Source organism: Polyodon spathula, chromosome 17 (genome assembly GCF_017654505.1).
Source record: "Polyodon spathula isolate WHYD16114869_AA chromosome 17, ASM1765450v1, whole genome shotgun sequence".
NCBI classification, from domain to species: Eukaryota; Metazoa; Chordata; class Actinopteri; order Acipenseriformes; family Polyodontidae; genus Polyodon; species Polyodon spathula.
In genome coordinates, this window is record NC_054550.1 from 37689055 (window position 1) to 37713207 (window position 24153).

The 24153-nt window shown below is 46.1% G+C and overlaps 1 protein-coding gene across 9 annotated transcripts in view; it reads right to left on the reverse strand.

The window, feature by feature from the left end:
• The window catches only part of LOC121330280 (serine/threonine-protein kinase MRCK beta-like), a 66032-nt gene that overhangs the window by 2866 nt on the left and 39013 nt on the right, over positions 1–24153 (reverse strand). Inside the window, exons 13-39 of one of the 9 annotated variants that reach the window (XM_041276664.1) lie at positions 23322–23564; positions 22520–22630; positions 21737–21981; positions 20999–21104; positions 20495–20619; positions 19669–19774; positions 19252–19311; positions 17882–18030; positions 16445–16542; positions 15042–15121; positions 14195–14239; positions 13184–13264; positions 12917–12994; positions 12490–12595; positions 11678–11814; positions 11417–11556; positions 10591–10672; positions 9678–9894; positions 8849–8911; positions 8004–8600; positions 7185–7282; positions 7014–7098; positions 6542–6662; positions 5046–5163; positions 4465–4653; positions 1072–1192; positions 24–100 (exon numbers count right to left, since the gene is read on the reverse strand). In XM_041276664.1, coding sequence (XP_041132598.1) covers positions 24–100; positions 1072–1192; positions 4465–4653; positions 5046–5163; positions 6542–6662; positions 7014–7098; positions 7185–7282; positions 8004–8600; positions 8849–8911; positions 9678–9894; positions 10591–10672; positions 11417–11556; positions 11678–11814; positions 12490–12595; positions 12917–12994; positions 13184–13264; positions 14195–14239; positions 15042–15121; positions 16445–16542; positions 17882–18030; positions 19252–19311; positions 19669–19774; positions 20495–20619; positions 20999–21104; positions 21737–21981; positions 22520–22630; positions 23322–23564 — 3678 coding nt within the window. Of the gene's footprint in view, positions 1–23; positions 101–1071; positions 1193–4464; positions 4654–5045; positions 5164–6541; positions 6663–7013; positions 7099–7184; positions 7283–8003; positions 8601–8848; positions 8912–9677; positions 9895–10590; positions 10673–11416; positions 11557–11677; positions 11815–12489; positions 12596–12916; positions 12995–13183; positions 13265–14194; positions 14240–15041; positions 15122–16444; positions 16543–17881; positions 18031–19251; positions 19315–19668; positions 19775–20494; positions 20620–20998; positions 21105–21736; positions 21982–22519; positions 22631–23321; positions 23565–24153 lie in introns of all 9 variants that reach the window. The other 8 variants (XM_041276663.1, XM_041276662.1, XM_041276671.1 and 5 more) reach the window with 8 other exon arrangements.

Here is a 24153-nt window from a genome sequence, read left to right on the forward strand (position 1 = left end):
CACACATGAGGAAAGTTCCTTACCTCTTTCTCGAAATCCTGGTCAGGGTCGGAGATGCTTCGGGATGAGCAGGACACGGCACCGCCGAATTCACCCCCTCCTGAGGGACACAGAATAGTTTATATGGACAAAACACCAAAATAGTCAAATGTATTCAGTCTTTTCTCAAATTACTTTGTTTAATGCCATCAGCAGGAGAGCCATGCAGAATTGCGCAGTGCATTATTCTCCTACTGTAGACATTCAAGAAATCATTAAATTAGCGAAGTGCTCCCCCTGCTTTCTTCCACAGCAACATGTAAAAATCTAAAACATGTTCTATTACAAACTGGAGCACTACTCAATAGCGGTCATCTTTCAATATAAACAAGCCAAGTGCACTTGGAAACTGCACTGTGAATACAAACAAAGTCCTGCAAAAAAATGGAAAAGGACAAAAAAACGAATCCAACTTTAGCTCACATCCCAATGAATTCACCCTTTGCTCGCAGGTAAGTGCGAACCGCAAGCATGCTGATACATTGTTTCAAACTAAACGAACCAGACCGAGTCCATTTGAAACTGACCCAGTGTGAATGTAGCCTTGCTTACTGTGCAGGACTTAGTGTCTGGGGTTGGTGTTAGGGTCAGGGTTAAAGGTTTAGTGTTAGGTTTAGAGTGAGGGTCCAGTTGACGGTGAGGGTTGATCGTCAGGGTGAGGATAAAGTTGATGGTTAGGGTCAGGTTGATGGTCAGGGTGAAAGTTAGTTTGATGGTTAGGGCCTATGTTAGGGTCAGGTTGATAGTCAGGGTCAGGTTGATGTTTAGGGTTAGGGTTAAGTTGATGGTTAGGGTCTGGGTCAGGTTGAAGTTGACGGTAAGGGTCAGGTTAATGGTTAGGGTTTGGGCGATGTTTAGGGATAGGGTTAAGTTGATTGTTAGAGTCTGGGTCAGGTTTAGGGTTAGGGTCAGGGTCAGGTTGAGGTTGACGGTAAGGGTCAGGGTGATGGTTAGGGTTAAGTTGATGGTGAGGGTCCGGGTCTATGCTAGGGTGAGGTTGATTGTCAGGGTTAGGGTCTGCTCTGCTCTTACCCGAAGCGGTGTGGGTAATGTAGGTTTTGCTCCTGCTGTGTTGATGCTGGCGGGACATGCTGGATGAGACGGGCCGAGGTCTCTCTCTGCACAGCTCCTCCTGCGATGGTGGCAACACGCTCTGCACAGACACACACAGAATAGGACTAAGAGTTTGCATGCTGTCCCAGCAGGGTGAGGATCATGCAAACCTCTCTTGCATGGTCTTCACAGTGTTCAGCAAACTTATTATTGCCATTTGATTTTTAAACAAAAGATGCCCCAGTTGCCAATGAAGATGCTCTCCCCTCCACGTAATTTCTGCTTTGCCCCACAATGTGCACTGCTGGCAGCAGGGGCTCTGCCCACATCCTCTCCAGCTGCACCCCATGTGGAAAAGGATCCCTCCCCCTGAGAAGCATGGGGTACATGAGATGTAGAAATAGGACCCCTAGTACTTTAGATTCAAACCTGTACTGCTGAGCAGTCCCTATAATGCAGTGAAGAATCCCCCACAGCAACGCAGCAGCGTGTTTCTCAGTGTACAGTACAATGGTTTGTGTTTAACAAGATGAAGCGTTCAAAATAATAACAACAACAACAACAATAATAATAATCATCAAAAGGACTACTTCAAAGAAAATGAATGACTGTTATAACCGCACAGTGAATACCTACTGTACATCCCACCCACAACCCAATACCTACTGTACATCCACCCCACCACCCCAATACCTACTGTACACCCACCCCACAACCCCAATACCTACTGTACATCCACCCCACAACCCCAATACCTATTGTACATCCACCCACAAACCCAATACCTACTGTACACCCCACCCACAACCCAATACCTACTGTACAACCACCCCACAACCCCAATACCTACTGTACATCCACCCCACAACCCCAATACCTACTGTACAACCACCCCACAACCCAATACCTACTGTACACCCCACCCACAACCCAATACCTACTGTACAACCACCCCACAACCCCAATACCTACTGTACACCCACCCCACAACCCCAATACCTACTGTACATCCACCCCACAACCCCAATACCTACTGTACAACCACCCCACAACCCAATACCTACTGTACACCCCCCCCACAACCCCAATACCTACTGCACATCCACCCCACCACCCCAATACCTACTGTACACCCCACCCACAACCCAATACCTACTGTACACCCCACCCCACAACCCCAATACCTACTGTACATCCACCCCACAAACCCAATACCTACTGTACATCCACCCCACAACCCCAATACCTACTGTACAACCACCCCACCAACCCAATACCTACTGTACACCCCACCCACAACCCCAATACCTACTGCACATCCACCCCACCACCCCAATACCTACTGTACATCCACCCCACAACCCCAATACCTACTGTACATCCACCCCACAACCCCAATACCTACTGTACACCCACCCCACAACCCCAATACCTACTGTACATCCACCCCACAACCCCAATACCTACTGTACATCCACCCCACAACCCCAATACCTACTGTACATCCACCCCACAACCCCAATACCTACTGTACATCCACCCCACAACCCCAATACCTACTGTACATCCACCCCACAACCCCAATACCTACTGTACATCCACCCCACCACCCCAATACCTACTGTACATCCACCCCACAACCCCAATACCTACTGCACATCCACCCCACAACCCCAATACCTACTGCACATCCACCCCACAACCCCAATACCTACTGTACATCCACCCCACAACCCCAATACCTACTGTACATCCACCCCACAACCCAATACCTACTGTACATCCACCCCACCACCCCAATACCTACTGTACACCCCACCCACAACCCAATACCTACTGTACATCCACCCCACCACCCCAATACCTACTGTACACCCCACCCCACAACCCCAATACCTACTGTACACCCCACCCACAACCCCAATACCTACTGTACACCCCACCCCACAACCCCAATACCTACTGTACATCCACCCCACAACCCCAATACCTACTGTACATCCACCCACAACCCCAATACCTACTGTACATCCACCCCACAACCCCAATACCTACTGTACATCCACCCCACAACCCCAATACCTACTGCACATCCACCCCACAACCCCAATACCTACTGCACATCCACCCCACAACCCCAATACCTACTGCACATCCACCCCACAACCCCAATACCTACTGCACATCCACCCCACAACCCCAATACCTACTGCACATCCACCCCACAACCCCAATACCTACTGCACATCCACCCCACAACCCCAATACCTACTGTACATCCACCCCACAACCCCAATACCTACTGTACATCCACCCCACAACCCCAATACCTACTGTACATCCACCCCACAACCCCAATACCTACTGCACATCCACCCCACAACCCCAATACCTACTGCACATCCACCCCACAACCCCAATACCTACTGTACATCCACCCCACAACCCCAATACCTACTGTACATCCACCCCACAACCCCAATACCTACTGTACATCCACCCCACAACCCCAATACCTACTGCACATCCACCCCACCACCCCAATACCTACTGCACATCCACCCCACCACCCCAATACCTACTGTACACCCCACCCCACAACCCCAATACCTACTGTACAACCACCCCACAACCCCAATACCTACTGCACATCCACCCCACAACCCCAATACCTACTGTACATCCACCCCACAACCCCAATACCTACTGCACATCCACCCCACAACCCCAATACCTACTGTACATCCACCCCACAACCCCAATACCTACTGTACAACCACCCCACAACCCCAATACCTACTGCACATCCACCCCACCACCCCAATACCTACTGCACATCCACCCCACCACCCCAATACCTACTGTACATCCACCCCACAACCCAATACCTACTGTACAACCACCCCACAACCCCAATACCTACTGCACATCCACCCCACAACCCCAATACCTACTGTACAACCACCCCACAACCCCAATACCTACTGTACAACCACCCCACAACCCCAATTCACTGGAATATGCAGAAATCAGAATTGGTTTGTTTTTTTGTAAGTAAAAATTTCATTTTTTTTTCATTTTTAAAAACTATATTCTCTTCGAAGTAGTTGCCTTTTGTTACTTATTATTTGAATTTGAAAGGTTTCCTGATTGAAGTTAGTCAGAATCTGAAAAGAGAAGCGCTGCACACTTTGCAACAGTCACACAGTTAAGTCCAGGGACAGGAACACGGCAGGTTAATCAATCAGTCTGTTTGTAAGCGCTTTGACAGTTACATGACTTTACAGAAGAAATAAAAAGGATGACACAGATGCATTCCTGGCAGGCAGGCAGGCAGGCTGGGGGGTGGAAGTGGGGGACAGCTATTCCTACCCTTGCTAAGGAAGCGGTGGAGGGAGAGGAAGAGGAGGAGAGCAGTGGGAGGCCTTGCAGTGAGGAATGATCTTTCTGAAGATAGATTTCAGCACAAATAGGGCTCATGTGATAGACGTGCTCAAAGTTGGTTGGAGGAGATATCAAAGCATGGTGTCGAGAGGATGAGGGGGAAGGAAATTCATTCTGCTACGTCAACAGAAACAGAGAGAGAGAGAGAGAGAGAAGGAAAGGAAGGAGATACTAGTTAAATTCCCCCCCAAAAAGAAAAAAAGAGTGTAACATGAAAGAGCTAGGACTGTCGTGCACTGATTTCTTGGCTCACTCTGTCACACAGCCACCTGTACAAACTGCACTCTGTTCCTAACCTCAGGAGAACACTAGAGTAAAGAAAGAGCACCTCCCCTTGCATAACCACTGCGTTTAGGAGGGGGACTCAAACACACAGAGCTTTGAGTTGCTACAATGAGTACTGCAGCAATGGCAAATCCCTTTCCACATCAGCAGAAAGTAAAGGAGGATTTGTTTGTAATTTCACACAAAAAAGAGGCGAGCTGAATGAAGCAGTCCTCAGGTATTACCAATGGGAGATCCATGAGCACTTGCATCCCATCGCCTGGCCCCATGTGAGCCACGTGATTGAAGTTTATTGGGTTGGAGATCATCTTGGACCTCAGTCCCGGGTCTCTCAGCATCTCCCTGTAATAGAAATATAAAAACAAGATATAGACATATAAGGGTGACACGCATGCTGATAAAGCATGCTGTCTTTAGCTGATGCACTAGACTTTCACCTCCGGGGGCCTGGATTCGAATCAAGCTTAGGCCACAAGTGATTTGAGTATGGTTCTGCAATCTCTACATCACCCTACACAGTCCCTCCTGGTCACAGCACCACGTGTTCCAGTTGGCAATGACTGAATAGCAAGGCTCAGGATTCAGGGGCATTCACAGGGTTCACAGAGGCTTACACAGTATTTATGTATTTACAGTATAATCGTAAATCTCGAAAAACTACTCACTTCTAAATCTTTTGTAGTCACTTTAGTATAAATACATGTTAGTTTGGATTCATATGTTGCTTTTTTCTGACTTTATGTGAACGAAAAGACACACATTTGCCAGTTTTCCCATTGGAAATAGTGATATTTTGAAATATCACTGTCCTGGTCACAAAAGCAAAGTTTGTGGGGAATAATAGCCATCTTCTATACTTTTGAGGCATAAGCAATTAGGAAATAACACTTACTACCCAGGAACAAAAAAAAAAAAAAAAAAAAAAAAATTGTTACACGGTGTTAGAGTGACGCGACGACGTCGGAGAGGACGGAGGGTTGTACTATTCTAACTATTAGAGAGGACGCGACGACGTCGGAGAACGGAGGGATATTATGACTAATGACTTATTAGAGGGGCGACACGTAATCTCACCTGCGCTGCTGCAGCCTCTCCTGCCTCCCAACAGTTACTGATAAGATTGATAATCTCTCCTGCGCTGCTGCAGCCTCTCCTGCCTCCCAACAGTTACTGATAAGATTGATAATCTCTCCTGCGCTGCTGCAGCCTCTCCTGCCTCCCAACAGTTACTGATCACACTGATAATCTCACCTGCGCTGCTGCAGCCTCTCCTGCCTCCCAACACAACATAAGATTGATAATCTCTCCTGCGCTGCTGCAGCCTCTCCTGCCTCCCAATAATTACTGATCACACTGATAATCTCACCTGCGCTGCTGCAGCCTCTCCTGCCTCCCAACAGTTACTGATAAGATTGATAATCTCACCTGCGCTGCTGCAGCCTCTCCTGCCTCCCAACAGTTACTGATAAGATTGATAATCTCTCCTGCGCTGCTGCAGCCTCTCCTGCCTCCCAATAATTACTGATCACACTGATAATCTCACCTGCGCTGCTGCAGCCTCTCCTGCCTCCCAACAGTTACTGATAAGATTGATAATCTCTCCTGCGCTGCTGCAGCCTCTCCTGCCTCCCAATAATTACTGATCACACTGATAATCTCACCTGCGCTGCTGCAGCCTCTCCTGCCTCCCAACAGTTACTGATCACACTGATAATCTCACCTGCGCTGCTGCAGCCTCTCCTCCTCTGGCACTTTGAACACAAACCTCCTCTTGCTCCGGGTTCGCACCATTTGCTTCTTGCTGTTATCAGAGGTCTCCGGCACGGCAAAGTCAGCAGCTTCTAGAAACAAAACCACTTTGAGATTTGTAACCTTAGAGCCTTTTATTAAGGGCAGGGCACTCCTCCCTTCTCATTCCGCCAAAAATAAAGTTTTAAATTGATCCCACACTTAGAGCAGAGGGAACCGGGTCCTACTCTATCAAACTCTTAACAAATAAAACATCAGAAGCTCTATGCTGGAATACACTTCCATTAATTACACTTATTAGGAGGAAATACCTTGATGTGTTTTTTTAAACTATCCTTGATTTTCAATAACTACTCTTGTCAACAGTTTTTTCAACACCAATTTTGGTAGTAGAAATCAGGCTTAAACCCTAAAATTAGAAACAAGCAAGCAAGCACACCAACCTGAATATCTGCTGCTGAAGTATATGAGTCTGGGCTGCTCCGAGCCGAGCAGGTTCAGAGTCCCCGGCACATTCAGCGGGCGGATCTGTGAGGAGCAGGAAACTTTGTGTTAGGAGCAGCGTCACAGAGAGCTGAGAGGGACTGGCTGCTCAGGAGATCACACGCACTCACCTTGGTGAGAGCAATGGTCTGGATCCACTCCATGCTGTTCACATCGAAGACATCCAGCCCATACTCAGTGTACACTGTCAGGTAGGAGGAGGAGGAGCCTGTCACAGAAGAGCACAGGCACATTCAGAGCACTCGCACACACCACAAAGCAAACAAACAAGCAAGCAGCAGAAATCTAAACATCACCAGGCAAGAATCTGAACAGAACTGGAATCTCATTAAATACAGCGTCATTGCTTTAGCATATTCATGGTTTTCTTTAATAGTTTGTGTCAGTAACTATAACAGATACCCTGTGGTTGGATTCACAATTTCACTTGATGAAAACCTGCAGCAAGACTAAACAGCACTGCTGGAGGGACTCTTATGCTGCACTAAAAAAAAAAAAAAAGGGAGCGAACACACAACAAACTGAAGGGGAAAAACAAGGCTACAAGCCAGTAAATACAGATCCCTTATTAAACTGGGCTTGGGGGCGCAATGTGTTCGTTCACTTGCTCTTATCAGCTGCACTCATGGCTTTCACTGCGGCTGGTAACACGTGAGGAATCGACTGGTGGCGCTGATGAAAGAGGACAGTCGCCAAAATCCCAGATCAAAAAACACACAAGAGTCTCTGCTTGAGATGCGCCTGGTTCCTACCAGCAGGTCCTGAGATGCACTGGAGCCTGCCTGCAGCAGGACTGGTATTGGACCTATGCTCACCTGAGAATACCAATGGGCACATTCAGGGGATCATCACAAGCCTGTGTTGTGGCTGCATCAGCTTTAGAAATCAAACCACAAAATAAAAACAAAACCAGAAGTAAATCCACATACTGCAAGCCAGAGGCGTGGCTGGCCACATGAGCTCCTGTGTGCGCGACCTCCTCCCCTGCAGGTCCACGTAAACGCCCAGCTGGCTGAAGCAGAGCAGGTTCTCCTCCGGCCCGACCTCCACGGTGAGCAGAGCGTCCAGGGGCTGCTGTCCCAGGAAGGCCAGCGAGCCATCGCCGGGGTTCACCAGGCTGGTGGTGGGACCCTCCCCCTGGACACTGAGCAGGGAGAATCCCGAGGGGTAGCCCACACATAGCCGCCCTCTCAGCAGGGTCATGCACTGCACGCTGCCCGGGGCCTGCACCTCGCACAGCTTCCTGTGATGGGGTTTGGTTCTGCTGATCTCGTAGCACTGCACCTGCCTCTTCACTGCCACCAGCAGACAGGTGGGCCCGCCTGGCCGCAGGGTGCCCGTGATGAGAGCCTGGCAGCCCTTGGTGTCAGGGAGCTTGATGTCGAAGTTGGTGTCGCCTCCGTCCAGGGCAGCCCAGGGGAGCAGGTGGACATGGTGGCTCCGGCCACACACCAGGACAATGATCTTCTCTTTGGGAATCAGCTCGATCTGGTGCACCTTCTTGCAGTCAGCAGCTCGCACGATCACTGGGAATACAGAAGGATATTACAGCTCTCATCCTGGGGCAGGACACTTGGTACAAAACACTGAACCTTTCAGTTACTCAATTTAGACTGATAGATGGAGAGACAAATACTGTAGATGAGTACAGACTGACAGATACAGAGACAATATAATTTTCTTTTTTTTATGGCATCTTCAGATATTTAAGTGCTGAATAACTTTGGAGGGAAGTTTGCAGGTTGGAATGTGGAAAGTCAGATGTAAGCCTTACCATCTCTTGTGACTTCCACAACATACAGACCGTCCTCCGTGCCAAGTGCGATTCGCTCGCGGTCTACGAAGAGGAAAAGAGTTCTGTTAACAGAGTGCTGAGAGCACAGCACACGTGAGGCACTCAGGTTTACAGCCAGGCTCAAACGAGGGCACAGCCTGCTGTGACTGCAATGCCCATCTACAGAGGAGGGGTCCTGCCCTGGCCAAAGGAAAGAAGTCCTGAAGGAAGGCTCTGGATTCTCAGTACCTGGCTTTATCCACTAGGCCGCACTGTCTCCACAGAGCAGGCTGGATCGCTCTTCAGTGACAAGCTGCAGCTTCTGGTTTAATGCAGGGAGATGGAAGCAATCCTCAGCTGCTAGCCTTCAATACAATATGTATAAACCTCTCCACTTATCCAAGTCCAAGGACATCCAACCCCCTGGACTTTATAACATTGCACATTTGAAACGGTTCACTTTATTCTTATTAAAACTGTTCAGAAACTCAATCTGCCAAGAGATTTGTAATCTCGCTAAGTGCTGCAGTCACTGCTTGGTTATATATTTTGCTCAGTGGAAGTGTATTACTTTCACAGTGGAGCGCAGGGCAGACAATAAATCTGCAATGAATACTGCAGCTGCCAAGAACGTCGTCTCTTTGGAGCGAAGGCTCAAACAGAATCGAGAGGCTTGGAAGCCCTGCTCTCAGCACATGCATTATAAGCACTCACATCAACTGCTGTAGCATTAGGAAATGCAAGGATTGTACTGAATGCAGCTGACTGCTATTCTCCAGAGACATATCTCAGCCCAGTTTATTGTACAAGCCCCTTGTGTGCACCTTACCTACAATAGCAGCAGACAAGGTCACTTTGATAGCAGGCAGTGTGCTATCGTAGGCTTCTTGTGGAATATGCACCACCCTATTCCTCAGCTGGTTCTTGTTCAGGATGTTCTGCAGCCCTTCAAGGATTCCAACCCATTTCCTCTTCTCTGCCTCGCTCTCAGCCAGAACCAGGAGGGAGCAGGTCTTGGGGGGGGAGCTCAGGAGAGACGACGTCACCTGAAACACACAGAGCATTCAGAATGGGCTTCCCTTTAAGAGCAAATATGGGCCACAGGCCTGTTAAAATCTCCTGCTAGCAAGTGCCTCTACTTCCCATTGCAATCAACGCTTAACAACATACCACCTTCAAGGGAAAGCAATGCGACCCACCTGCAATCTTTAAACACTGATATGATGCACGCATGCCCCACCCTGTGTACTCAAGTACACTACAGTACAATTGAATCCAACGGTGCTAGTGCATATTAACCCAAGTTATCATTCAATTATTATAATATATTCAATTCAATTATAATTCAGTTCAGTTCTGTGTAAAAGTATCAAACCCCTCTGAGTAGTTCAGTTTTTACACATTGCTGAAATGTCTTTCTGGGACCCTGCAGAGTCCACGGTGTATGATGCTACAAACTTGTGCCCCAGACTTCATATTAAACATTACTATCTACAAGACCTGAGCTCTACCTTGTCATTACATGTCCTCTTTCAAACACATGCACATGTCTACATCATGCACATGTCGTTCTGTATCATTCTACTTTGTGCACTGTTTTAGAGCATGACAGTCCAGCAGATTGTATATAGTTTTTAATTGGTCAGGATCAGTCCTAGACTTAGTCTTCATAAAGCAGCCCATCATGGGTATTGGGCTTGTCCTTTTCTTCCTCTCTCAACATGTTTTTGAATGAAGCGTACCCTGAATATACACGGCACATCCTTTCGAGTTGCATGGATCACATCCGATGCCAGCACGGAGCTCACAGAAAACTCTTCATCTCTGTAAACACAGAACAACAGGAATAAACCTCCCCCTGCATCACTGAGCCCCTTCACCCAGGAACGCTCCCTTCAGGGGAAGTAATACTGGCCTTGGATCAGCTAAGCACAAAGGTGACTGCAATGCTACTGCTGACAATACAGAGAGATGATTCAGCTGTCAAGAAATCATAAAGTTCATTCGCAATAAGAATTCCATTTCTCATGCTCTTATACTGTAGGCAGGTGTACGTTTGACAAGCATGTTGATGTTACTGTGACACTGAGTGTATGTACAGTAGAGGTTACTAAATGAAATGAAACTGCTTTATATTAGCAGCATATAGTACAGTATGTTTAGTTAGTTGTATGGAAGTGGATGGGAATAAATGACAATGTACTGCAGGTTTATATTAATGACAACATTTTAGTTTATACAGATAAAAATGCATAGTAATTAAGATTAGCATGATGTTCTTTTACTAATTTCCAGAAATGTCAGGTTATTAGTGACATCCTGAAAATGTCAATTACTGTCACCATTTCTACCCAGTCCCTCTGAAGTGAAATGAAGCAGATTTCACTGTGCTTTACAACTCCAAACTTTTGGCACATTCACTTTTCATAAAAAGAGTAAAGTCTTATATTTACAGGCTTGTGTGTAGGCACAACTGTCCTTAAGGTGTCCTAAACATGCTTGCATGCCAACATAGACAGACAGATGCGCGGACAGATATCGCAGATCTCAATGAGGCCAGCTCGCTACCTGAGATCCAGGACTTGGCTAGCTACAACTCCAGGCTGAGTCGACTTCCCTTCAGGCACATCGTACAGAAAGAGTTTACAGTCACACACCACGGCATAAGCACGCTGCCAGCCTTTCTTCACTCCAGTGGGCTTCGGGATCTGAAAACAAACAGAGGGATTATAGGAAAACAAAACACAACATTCGTACAACCTTGTTTTAGCAGCAACACAAAGAGTGGATGACAGGATCCTCACAGGGTGAATAGCAGCCCGTTCTTACCCTGACGTAGCCCTTGTAAGCTGTGCCTATGCCTCTCTGCACATCGATCCCCAGGGGTCTCTTGGCTTGCTCTGGAGGGATTGGGCAGACCAGGGGGGCATTGTCTCTACAGGACACGTGGCAGATGAAGGAACACACTGTGAAAGGAAAGTCAGCTCTTCAATAACATGAACACGGCGCCAGCAAGAACAGCTAAAACACACACACAGCCACGAACACGGCGCCAGCAAGAACAGCTAAAACACACACACAGCCACGAACACGGCGCCAGCAAGAACAGCTAAAACACACACACAGCCACGAACACGGCGCCAGCAAGAACAGCTAAAACACACACACAGCCACGAACACGGCGCCAGCAAGAACAGCTAAAACACACACACAGCCACGAACACGGCGCCAGCAAGAACAGCTAAAACACACACACAGCCACGAACACGGCGCCAGCAAGAACAGCTAAAACACACACACAGCCACGAACACGGCGCCAGCAAGAACAGCTAAAACACACACACAGCCACGAACACTGCGCCAGCACACTACCCAGTATAAAATTCAAGTCAGTATAGTGGATGTAAGAAGTCAGTATAGTGGAGGTAAAGTCAGTATAGTGGATGTAAGAAGTCAGTATAGTGGAGGTAAAGTCAGTATAGTGGATGTAAGAAGTCAGTATAGTGGATGTTCTGCTAATAAAGATCGAAGTGTAAGCTGGAATGCTGATTTTTCCTGTGATTTGGAGTCAGAAGTTCATTAAGGAAGACTGACCTGGGTTTTACTTGCAAACAGAATGAAAGCAGCGAGACAGGACTCACCATCGCAGGCGTAGCCCTGGCGCATTAACCCCACCATCAGGGAGGTGCAGTGGGTGCACTGGGTGGGACTGGAGAACGTCTTGATACTGAGCTCATGGGCTTTAGGCTGGAAGGCAGAGCAAATTAGTGAGACTTTAGAAGCGTCTTGTATTGAGAGTCCTTTTGGACAAGCGAGCAACGCTAAATAAACTAGTATATCAAAAACTCAACACTAGACAAAAAAGACGTTTTTTATTCCTTTACTCTGATTTTATTGTAGAGTTTTTAAAGTTTCTATCTATCTATCTACAATACATTATAGAATAAAACATTTTGGAAGACCTACTGTAGTCCCCAGTTGTTTTGTGGCAACACAATAGTAAAGGCCCTTTATGAGAATGACCTTTGTGAGAATTGCCTTTGTGAGAATTGCCTTTGTGAGAATTACCTTTGGTAAACTCAACGACGTCGACTGGTAAACAGGGGAAGCAGCAGCAGGAGCAGCTTGCGGTGGCTTAACTGGCTCCTAGCGAAACCAGAGAGAACAGCAGGGTTAGGAGAACGAGCCTCCCGGACATTCCTCCAAGCAAAGATCTGCCCACATGTGCCCATATTGGGCTTACAGGTGAAACACAGCATGCAGACAGCACTCCTGCCAGCCTCACACAAAGATCACGTTTTCCAGAATGCAGTGGCCTTGCACAAGGGTACTTACATCTTGTGCTGTCGACACACAAAGGGTGGGGGAGACTTCAGGCTTTTGCAGCGATGTGTCAAGGTCAGTAATGGAGCTGGTCTGCAGAAAGCAAGGTAAAGCAGTTAGGATTGATGGAGCTTTGTTTTCCAAATGGACTTTCTGAATCAATACTGAAGCAGCTACAAACACATTTTTTCTTTTATTTCATCCTTCTCAGAAGTAGAACAGTTTAATTTCATCAAGACTGGAGGAGCAGAGGGGGGTGTATAATCACATTAATTGGGCTGGTTGTTTAAAGAATGGCCATGCAGTAGAGCACTGGATAGACTGATCTTTAACTAGAAGAGAAAGGAATAAACACTGTCTATACTACACTGGTAACAGTGCTTCGGGATATCAATACAAACAGAGTCAGATTTTCATATCAGTGCTCAGAATCACACAGGGGCAGGATACATCAAGCTCTCCACTTCCTCACAACTGAAATTCAGAAGCTGCTCGGATAGGAATTGAAGGGATGCGATATTTCTATTGGCATGGGAAGCTATCTATTCACCCACATTTTGTAAAAAAGAAAAGAAAAAAGCTTTACAACATACAAAACCAAATCAAGCAGAAGAAGAATACTAAGTTTTATACTATACTACCCATGTTACTGGAGGATTCATGTAGGTTTTATTGTATACTCATGTTACTGGAGGATTCATTGGATGAAAGATGAGGAAAGCTTAAACACAAACATTGAGATGAGGCTGCTATCCAACACAATGACACCCCAGTGTGTGAGAGCAGTGAAAGGAGTTAGAGAAATGCATTACTGTTAGTAAACATGAACAGATTCTGTGGAAACTTGCCAGCACAGCATTATGCCAGTGCATGTTTGGGATGCTGTTGTAATTGTGAAGCCCAGTTCCACTTCACAATGTTCCCATCATTAGGAGTCAACGGGGAAGCTACGGGGGGAGGGGGTTAAGATAACAGGTACGGGCCAGAAGTTAAGGAGTGAGAAAGCTGTGTCAACCAACTTACTTCATCCCAAAACGCTTGCAGAGAGGACGCAGATGAGACAGAATCCTTTGTGGTAACAAATATGAGGGACAAAAATAAAGGCATGTTGCTTTACTTCACTCTTACTGTCACAGTGGCTTCGGAAACAGAGGAGAGTTTAAAGCTACACTATCCTCGTTTCATCCCGATTGTGCTTGAGGAAGAGCTCTACCCCTCCCCCCTTGTCTTGATGTCCTTTGAAGTCCTGAGGTAGTGACACAGGCTCCAGCTAAAGTGAAGTGGCAAATAATACTGATTTACTGCCCCCTCAGCTTCCACCATAACCAAGTGCAAGGCAGACACTTTTAAAAGAGCTGTGGAGTTATAGTTGGGCTGCTATGGGGGAATAATGTCTTTATAAAAAAAAAAAAAGGAAGTATGATTCCATTTCCACTGCTATGGTGAAGAAGTGTTTGTTTGAAGCCTTTGATATTGTTAAGCAATTTTCTAAAGAAGGTCATTGGACCTGTTCATATGTAACTAATGTGATGCAAAAGCCTTGGTTCAATTCAACAGCCTTTGGTGTTTTAAAATAGCATATTAGATCTCTGCTGCAGAGCCCGTTTCAGTGCGAGTTCTGCTCTTTGGGTCGATCCAGCTTCAGTAAAGCCATTACAAGGAGGATTACATTGTTAACTTTTGTACTGACCATGTAGACAGCAGATCTATAGTCCACGCTCTTTCACCCTATTGCTAAATCAACGAAAGTGAAGGGGCTGCTTAGCACTCCCAGAGAAGCACATGCCTGCTTTAAAAGGAAGCCGTAAACACACAGACCTGACTACGTCCATATCAGTATCTCCAGGAAACAAACAAACAATAAACTTACTCTGAATGTTAAGTCATGAGCAAGAGGAGAAGTGTTGAAGTATTCGAAGATGGAGTCCTGAAAGTCCGGGAGCTTCAACCCTTCAAGAACAAAATAAAGAAGCTTGTTGTACAATTGGAACACGTGGGTGTTTTCTTTCACAAAAAAATGTACCATGTTTGGAGTTTGTTGGTCAAACGGTATTCAAATAGCAGTAGTTTGCTGTTAAGGGCGCGTTTTGTTAAAGTTTGTGGCAGCCATTTCGACATTAAAATTTATCGCAGAAACCTCTGCTTCACAAACATGATGCAGGTCTGGCTGCTGATGATATACGCCAAGTGTCAGATCAATCACTTCACCGGTTCCCAAGAAGATTTCGAAAGGTTTCTAAAAAATGCGTCAAACAGCCGTTTTTGTTTCCAGTTAACACAATTATTTAAGTCAGTTGTATTGCTACAGTATCAGGGAAGATGCTTGTGAAGTTTGGAGTTAGTCAAGTAAATCATTTGTCAACTGATGCAGGTTTAAATTTCAAATATAAACGTATACGTGGCGGCCATCTTGTTTTATAAAACATCACCATTTTCACCAATTTGTATTCCATTGTTACTGGGACGATAACTACCAAGTTTGGAGTTTGCTGGACAAACGGTTTTCAAACAGCAGCAGTTTGTTTTTAGGGACGCGTTTCGATTCGATTTGCGGCAGCCATTTTGACATTAAAATTTATCGCAGAAACCTCTGCTTCGCAAACTTGATGCAGGTTTGGATGCTGATGATATTTGCCAAGTGTCAGATCAATCGCTTCACCGGTTCCCAAGAAGATGATTTCGAAAGGTTTTATCGAAAAATGTGTCACGGTGCCAATTGCAAGGAAGCAGCAGCAAATTTTTTTTCAGCATCAGACAGCCAATGAATCCAGCTTGTTATCTGCCAAGTCAGAACCTGATCAGAGTGGCCAAACAATTTGGTGTTTCCCGTTCTGGTGAGTTGCTTTACCATTCTGTTAATATAATAATGCGTGTGTCTTGTATGTTGCTGCTGCATTTTCTAACGTGTAGGGGTGCTGTGTTAATTTAATTTGACAGTTTATTAACGCTAGTTGGACTGTTGCTTTATTATTACAGTTTATTAGCACACACTTTCCTATTGCGCTTTTATTTATTCAGTTCATTTCATACATTGATGCAGGTGCGTCATGACAAGTGTATTTATTAAATTCATGTGTATTTATTAAATTCATGTGTATTTATTTCTTTATTTATTGTACATCATCTCTTAGAGAACACTTTGGCTATAAGAACACGTGGCTTGCTTCCCGAGGGGTGTTCTCTTAGCCGGAGATGACCGTACTCTAATAAGATGAGAATGACAATGAGAAGTTCCTCAGCCGGACCTCCCTGCTCTACTCTCCTTCTCTCTACCTTTGTCTGTCCTGAATCTGCTCTCCTCCAGATCCTTCTTCATAATCTCCAGCTTCTCCTGCATCTCCTGACTCCTTGCCTCGGACTCCTTCAGTTTGCTGGAACAGCAGCACATGGAATGGGTGAACACTTACTCGTGCAGAGTAGGACAGACAGCACATGATCTTTAGCATAGCATTGCTAATGCAGGGGACTAGGCAGAACTACAGGGAGGTACAGCACTGCTCCATGGAAGAAATCATTTCATAACCGCAGTTTTCACTGTGAATGTGTGATCTGAACACGTTCTGTAATTTGCCCATTAGACACACTACTGCTTACAGACACCGACTAGATTAGTGGTTGCCTGTTGCGGGAAACAGTGTCTTTAATTCATTCTTTTCAATGACTGCTAAAAATAGAACTTCATTATTTATTTATTTTACTCCAGTGAACTTAATCTAAAAACACAAAGACTGCAGGATATTTCGAGAGAAGGCAGTGTGAAACGATCTCTTTCATTCATGCACTGCAATGCTACTAATCTATGGGGTATTGGCTTCACAACAGATCACGGAAAACCTATGGAAACATGTTTCCACTTTTAAAACAAGAAGTACAGATCCCACAGAGGGCCTTTATATATAGTAATGACTTTCACACTACGCTGTGTGTGTGTGTGTGTGTGTGCAATGTGTGTGTGTGTGTGTGTGTGTGTGTGTGTGTGTGTGTGTGTGTGTGTGTGTGTGCAGCATGTGCAATGTGCAGTGTGTGTGTGTGTCTGTGTGCAATGTGCAGTGTGTGTGTGCAGCATGTGCAATGTGCAGTGGGTGTATACGTGTATGTGTGTGTGTGCAATGTGCAGTGGGTGTATATGTGTGTGTGTGCAGTGTGCAATGTGCAATGGATGTATACGTGTATGTGTGCAATGTGCAGTGGTTGTATAGATGTGTGTGTGTGTGTATGCAATCTGCAGTGGGTGTATATGTGTGTGCAGCGTGTGCAATGTGCAGTGGGTGTATACGTGTGTGTGCAGCGTGTGCAATGTGCAGTGGGTGTATATGTGTGTGTGTGCAGTGTGCAATGCGCAGTGGGTGTGTGCAGCATGTGCAATGTGCAGTGGGTGTATACGTGTATGTGTGTGTGTGCAATGTGCAGTGGGTGTATATGTGTGTGTGTGCAGTGTGCAATGTGCAATGGATGTATACGTGTATGTGTGCAATGTGCAGTGGTTGTATAGATGTGTGTGTGTGTGTATGCAATCTGCAGTGGGTGTATATGTGTGTGCAGCGTGTGCAATGTGCAGTGGGTGTATACGTGTGTGTGCTGCGTGTGCAATGTGCAGTGGGTGTATATGTGTGTGTGTGCAGTGTGCAATGCGCAGTGGGTGTATATGTGTGCGTGAGTGTGTGCGTGTGTGCGATAGTAATAAGAATTGGAACCGTGCCGCTCCACTACCTCTCAAAGGAGATGTTGGCAGCTTTGACATTTCTCAACTCTTCCTGTACCAGCTGTTTGGCACGAATCTCTGCATCCAGAGCAGACTGCAGCTCCAGCCGGGCAGACATATCGAGCTTCTGGCTGCGCCGGACTTTCCAAAGGGGGTCCTGCCGTGTGAAAGATACAGTCAGACACATGAGAGGGGGAACCCACCGAAAACACATTCACTTATAATGCCTCCAGATTGCACAACTCATTGTCCTTCTCTTTTAAAGATCCTGCTTCGGTCAAGATTCTTAAGTCAAGATTTAAACTAGCACTGCGTAGCCCTAAGGACTGGGACTACAACTGAGTAACCTTAGTAAGGAAACATCTAGACTGTACACATCACAAGAATCCCCCTCGATATAATATTTCAGAGAAGAGGCTAACCTTTCCAAAATCCTGTCACTGCCCTGTGAACCCTTTCCCCTGTGCATGTTTGGAAAATGCTGATAACACAGTGTCCACATATACAAGGAGGCTTTTATATTTTGTCTGCAGCTGAAGAGATCCAATTGACTCACATAACCCTTTTTAACCAGTAGTACTTACATAATGAACCCTGATAAACTCATCAGCATAATAAACTACTTTCCTGCAGTGAACGTACCTAGAACTGATATAAAACTTAAAGAGTTCTCTATTCATTCTGATTAATGTCATCGTTGGAGCCGCAGCTAAAGTCCTTTATCAGAATCAAACTAAACACACACCTGACAGGAGGAACAGGTCTAATGGCCAATCAAATACCTGCCCAGTTCAGAATGCAAAGTGTCGTTTAACAGCAGCCTGTGTTTATCCTACAAAGTGGCGCAAGAATGTGAAACCTGCTGAACTAGAGATTTCCATTCATTTAGTGGTGATCAGCATCAGTCTAGAGGCTGTCCTTCAGGTCATATTCTTCAGCCTCTGACCCTGTCCTAGTCCACATTGCAGAGCTTCGCTGTCAGTGTTTTTACCCTAACCATGCATACTGCTCCCATGCACACTGTGCATGACATGAAGAGTATGACCAATACGTTTACTTTTAATGTACGATAACAGGAATTCATTAAAAAAATTAAATGCAGCAAAGATACACAGAAAAAAAAAACAAACATGGAGTTTAATTTATGCAAAAATGTGTACAGAATACGGATTAAGATAAAGCCAAATTTTCGCAGAAACAAAGTGTCCGAGATTCTCTTCAGCCCTGCCTCGCCCAGCAGCACACACACAGACACACACACAGAGACACACACACAATCAGGGTATACTAATACGTCTATAAATGGTAGTGATTTATTTGCCTTCTATTTTCAAATGATTTATTTAGCTACGGTTGAGCCTCACACAAACAAACTCACCAACTTATCTCCAACGTTTGGGATCAAAGACCTCTGAAATGGACTGTTTACTGTTGTACTCTGCTAGAGTGTAATCAAGATAAACAGCACAGTATATTAAAGCTCTTAAATATATAGGGGGGTACAGACAGACAAAGCATGGTAAAGAAAACGTTCACTAAAAACAATCATTACTGATTTCCATACCGTAAATACTAAGAACTATGAAAGAATGAATCTTCATGCCTGCTTAGCACTTGAACTCTGATGCCACTTCATAACACCCCTCTCACTCAGCATTAACAGCACTTAAAGTGAGTGGGGGGGAGTGGGGGTTAGCAGGTGAGTGGGTGGTGCTTTAATATACATGTACTGCAAGTCTGAGCTCATAAGTGAAGGCCTTGGACAGAATAAATATAATAGAAGCTCATAGCTTACCAGAGTCCTGGAGCCCAGATTAGAGCTGCGCAGAGATTCCAACTCCTCTGTCATCTTGGAGGTTAAAGCTTGCAGGTATCCCCTGGCATCCTTCTCATCACTCACCCTGCACAGATCAGAGTGAGAAAGCAGTGCAGTCAGAAACCTCTTACTGTGTGCCAGGCATGGGCCCCACTTCTATAGATGCAGCAGCAAACACTGAGCACAGCAGCATGGGCTCTGCTTCTCTAGATGCAGCAGCAAACACTGAGCACAGCAGCACGGACTCTACTTTTCTAGATGCAGCAGCAAACACTGAGCACAGCAGCACGGACTCTACTTTTCTAGATGCAGCAGCAAACACTGAGCACAGCAGCACGGGCTCCGCTTCTCTAGACGCAGCAGCAAACACTGAGCACAGCAGCACGGGCTCCACTTCTCTAGACGCAGCAGCACACACCAAGCACAGCAGCACAGATTCTTCACTTGGGTGCTTGCACTAGTTTTAGTTCAAATTTGCTCTGCAACTCTTCTTAAAAAATTACATTCTGGTGAATATAAATATCAAAAGCCAGCAATACTTGAAACAGATCGTGTTGACCAACAAAGCAAAAACTAAAACGAAACAATAAGCCCAGCAGTTTATTTTGGTGAATAACCATGTTGTGGCGGAAGTTCTCAGTATTGAGAGCACCTTCTCGAATCTCCAATGTTCTGATATTGAGGTTCACGGAAGCAGGATGCTGATGAATCTGCTGTGGGGGGTTATTGTGAGCCAGCACAGCTGTAGATGTTCTATAAGCTCACAGTGTATCAGTGCTGAGCACAGCGGGCTGCTCTTGCTTACCACTGTATGATCTCTGCAATCTGAGCTTCCCAATGGGCGACTGACTCCTTCTTAGCGGCCAGGTCCTGAAGCTCGTCTTCCAGCTGCCTATTCTGGGCAGTCAGCTTATCCACAAAGGAGCAGAGCTACAGAGGGAGAGTTTACATGCTCAATACATTCTTAAAGAACGGACCAGTTTAAATCGTACTTTCAGTTGCCATGCAGACAGACCCCCCCTCTGCTAAAAATGTGCTGACTACATACAATAAGCATACCACCAAACTGCACAGCATACAGAAAGGAAGCAGGTATAGAATGTGTTGCTTAATCCTCAGAATAAAAAGGAGTAAGCAATTGAATTAGTGAAAAGAAAACAATTCTACAATATTTCATATGTGCAACATATACTAAGTTTTGCTTACTCAACATGCTGCTGTATTTTTGTAAAAGGAGCACATTTGCATTCTATATTAAAAGATAGCAATGCTACCCCTGGTATGCACATGTACAGGCAGCAAGTCTCACCCTGTCCGTCTCGCTTGTTAATTTCTTGTTATCTTCAGTCAGCATGGTCCGCTCCCTCTCATACTTGTCTTTCAATGTCCCAACAGCCTCCTCCATCTCGCTTTGCCTGTGCCAGTGCAAGGACAAACATTACCATCTGTACACTGATAATAAAAGGGTCTTGTGACAGAGGCTTGCTAGTTGCAGTTTGGGGGTACATTCAGAGAGCGCTGTGTGATTTCTGATTTTCAGGAGAGGGTACCAGGGGGTGCAGGATCCCAGAATGGATTCAGAAGCACACTGCAGTGAAACAGAATGCCAGAATGTCTGCATGGAGGTTGTAATTTAGGGTTAAATCTGTGTTGCATGTACACCGGACTGCAGCTTACAGGCTCTGTTCCTCCAATCAGACATTTCAGCATTCCCCTTCCAAGCATGGCACAGGAGCGGCTTGGAAACAATGAAGCATGCTTTGAACACTGCATTACGTTATGTGCAGGAGCACTTCACATTACACAGCTGAATTCATTGTTAATGTATTCACAAGCAGTATGACAACTTCAAACCAAGTACCCAGTGATTCTATTGAGTGGTGTTGTGAACGGACCCCAGTGATTCTATTGAGTGGTGTTGTGAACGGACCCCAGTGATTCTATTGAGTGGTGTTGTGAACGGACCCCAGTGATTCTATTGAGTGGTGTTGTGAACGGACCCCAGTGATTCTATTGTTGTGTTCTGTACAGATGGCAGTCTCCCTACCTGTCCCTTCTTGCCTTCTCCAGCTTGTCCTTCAGCATCAGGAGCTCTTTGTTCAGGGTGAGCTGCTGCCCCTCCGAGTCCTGCAGCTCCTTCCTCAGGTTCTTCAACTCCGTGCTGTGGGAGGTCTCCCGTCTCACCAGCTCCTCCTCATAGAACAGGATCTTCTTATCCAGCTCTGAGCGGATCTTGCACAGCTCCTGCTGTGTGTGCAGATTCACTCCAGCCAGCCGACCCCCCTGCTTCACCTGCAACACCACAGGCAGCCTCTCTCACACAATCTCTCTCACTAGCATCCTATCAGGGGGCTTTGTGCTGTACATGCAAGTTTCTAACTGTAGATCAGGAGTCAGGAGTCAGGACTGCCCCCCTCCCCCATCCCGTCCAATCTTGCTGATTGGTGATTAAAGATAACTGGATTTGTGTTAGCCATGACAAGAACAGACACAAAACAGAATTACACTCTGAAACTGATGATCTGATCTTAAATTATAAAACAGCAAAGCTTCATAACTTTAAATACAAAAGTAAAAATAAAAGAACTGTTATGCAAAGCATGAATCCACTGCTGTAACGGCAATTAACTAGGCACAGTCTTAACTGTACAGAATGGAATTCACAAAATCAAAACTGAATGCACCTTTAACATTTGGATTGTGTTGCACATTCACACAGAACCAGATTAGGGGAACAATAGCCCTCCTATTCTAAGGCAGCCCCAATGAGAAAGACCCCCGAACGATGCACTGTTAATAGGGTGCTCTTTGAAGGATTCAGGGTCCTGACCTTGAGTGCCTCGAGCTCGCTCTCCAGCTGTTTAGCGTAGCTGTCGCTGTGCTCTCGCAACTTGCGCTCCTTTGATGCCTCAGCTGTGGCGTCTTCAAGCTGAGCTTCCAGCTACCACAGCAAAACAAACAAAGCATTAGAGGGCTTTTCCAGGGGAAATACGAATGAAACTGCACAAGAATCTTTTACAATCCAAAAATAAACTGTAATGAAAAAAATAACTATAAACTTTGAAATCATTTAGAGGTGTTTCCACATACAAGCATCAATGAAGATTCCAATGAAGAATGGGTTAAAGCTCCATTGGTATTCAGCTATTTAAATTGCATTCTTAGCTGGTCTTTGATCGTGAAGGTCAGCGTCTCTCATACGGATATCAGCAGGTTAAGAGACTCAAGATCCATGCTGTTGTCTTTGGAGACCTATGCAGTGCCTCTGCCTCCTCTCTGTTAGCTCTATGCAGTGCCTCTGCCTCTTCTCTCTTAGCTCTATGCAGTGCCTCTGCCTCCTCTCTGTTAGCTCTATGCAGTGCCTCTGCCTCCTCTCTGTTAGCTCTATGCAGTGCCTCTGCCTCTTCTCTCTTAGCTCTATGCAGTGCCTCTGCCTCCTCTCTGTTAGCTCTATGCAGTGCCTCTGCCTCCTCTCTGTTAGCTCTATGCAGTGCCTCTGCCTCCTCTCTGTTAGACCTATGGAGTATTGTTTCTATTAAAAATGCTTCACAGTCATGTATTTGGCAGAGGGCTTTCATAAACCTTTCGAGTGCTTGTAACAAATAATCCTTAAATCATCGACTGAGCCGTACCTCCTTTCGGGCCTTCTCTGTCCTGCGGATCTCCTGCCGCATGGAGTCGGATTTCTGTGTGACCACCTCCATCTCCTCCTCCTTGTCACGCAGCTGGCGCGAGAGCTTCTGCTTGTGAGAGCGCAGCTCAGCCATCCGCTCGTTCAGCTCTGAGAACTCCTGCATGGCCAACTTCCTCTGCTGGTGGGCGTCCTTCAGCTCCTTGGTCTGAGACTTCAGCCTCTCTAAGGATTCCACGAGTTGCTGAGAACAACAAAATCAATCAATCAATAAATACATATATACATACATACTCTCTCCAGTCTGTCAATTAAGTGCGTTCCATCCTAGCTCTGCGAAAGTATCATTACCAGCCAGCCAGGATGCAGGACTGCACAGCACAGCACAGCATTACCAGCCAGCATGCAGGACTGCACAGCACAGCACAGCATTACCAGCCAGCATTACCAGCCAGGTGCAGGACTGCAGGACTGCACAGCACAGCTGCAGGATGCACTGCACACAGCACAGCATTACCAGCCAGCGTGCAGGACTGCACAGCACAGCACAGCATTACCAGCCAGCATGCAGGACTGCACAGCACAGCACAGCATTACCAGCCAGCATGCAGGACTGCACAGCACAGCACAGCATTACCAGCCAGGACTGCAGCACACTACCAGCCAGGTGCAGCACAGCACAGCATTACCAGCCAGGATGCAGGACTGCACAGCACAGCACAGCATTACCAGCCAGGATGCAGGACTGCACAGCACAGCACAGCATTACCAGCCAGCATGCAGGAGCACAGCACAGCATTACCAGCCAGGATGCAGGACTGCACAGCACAGCA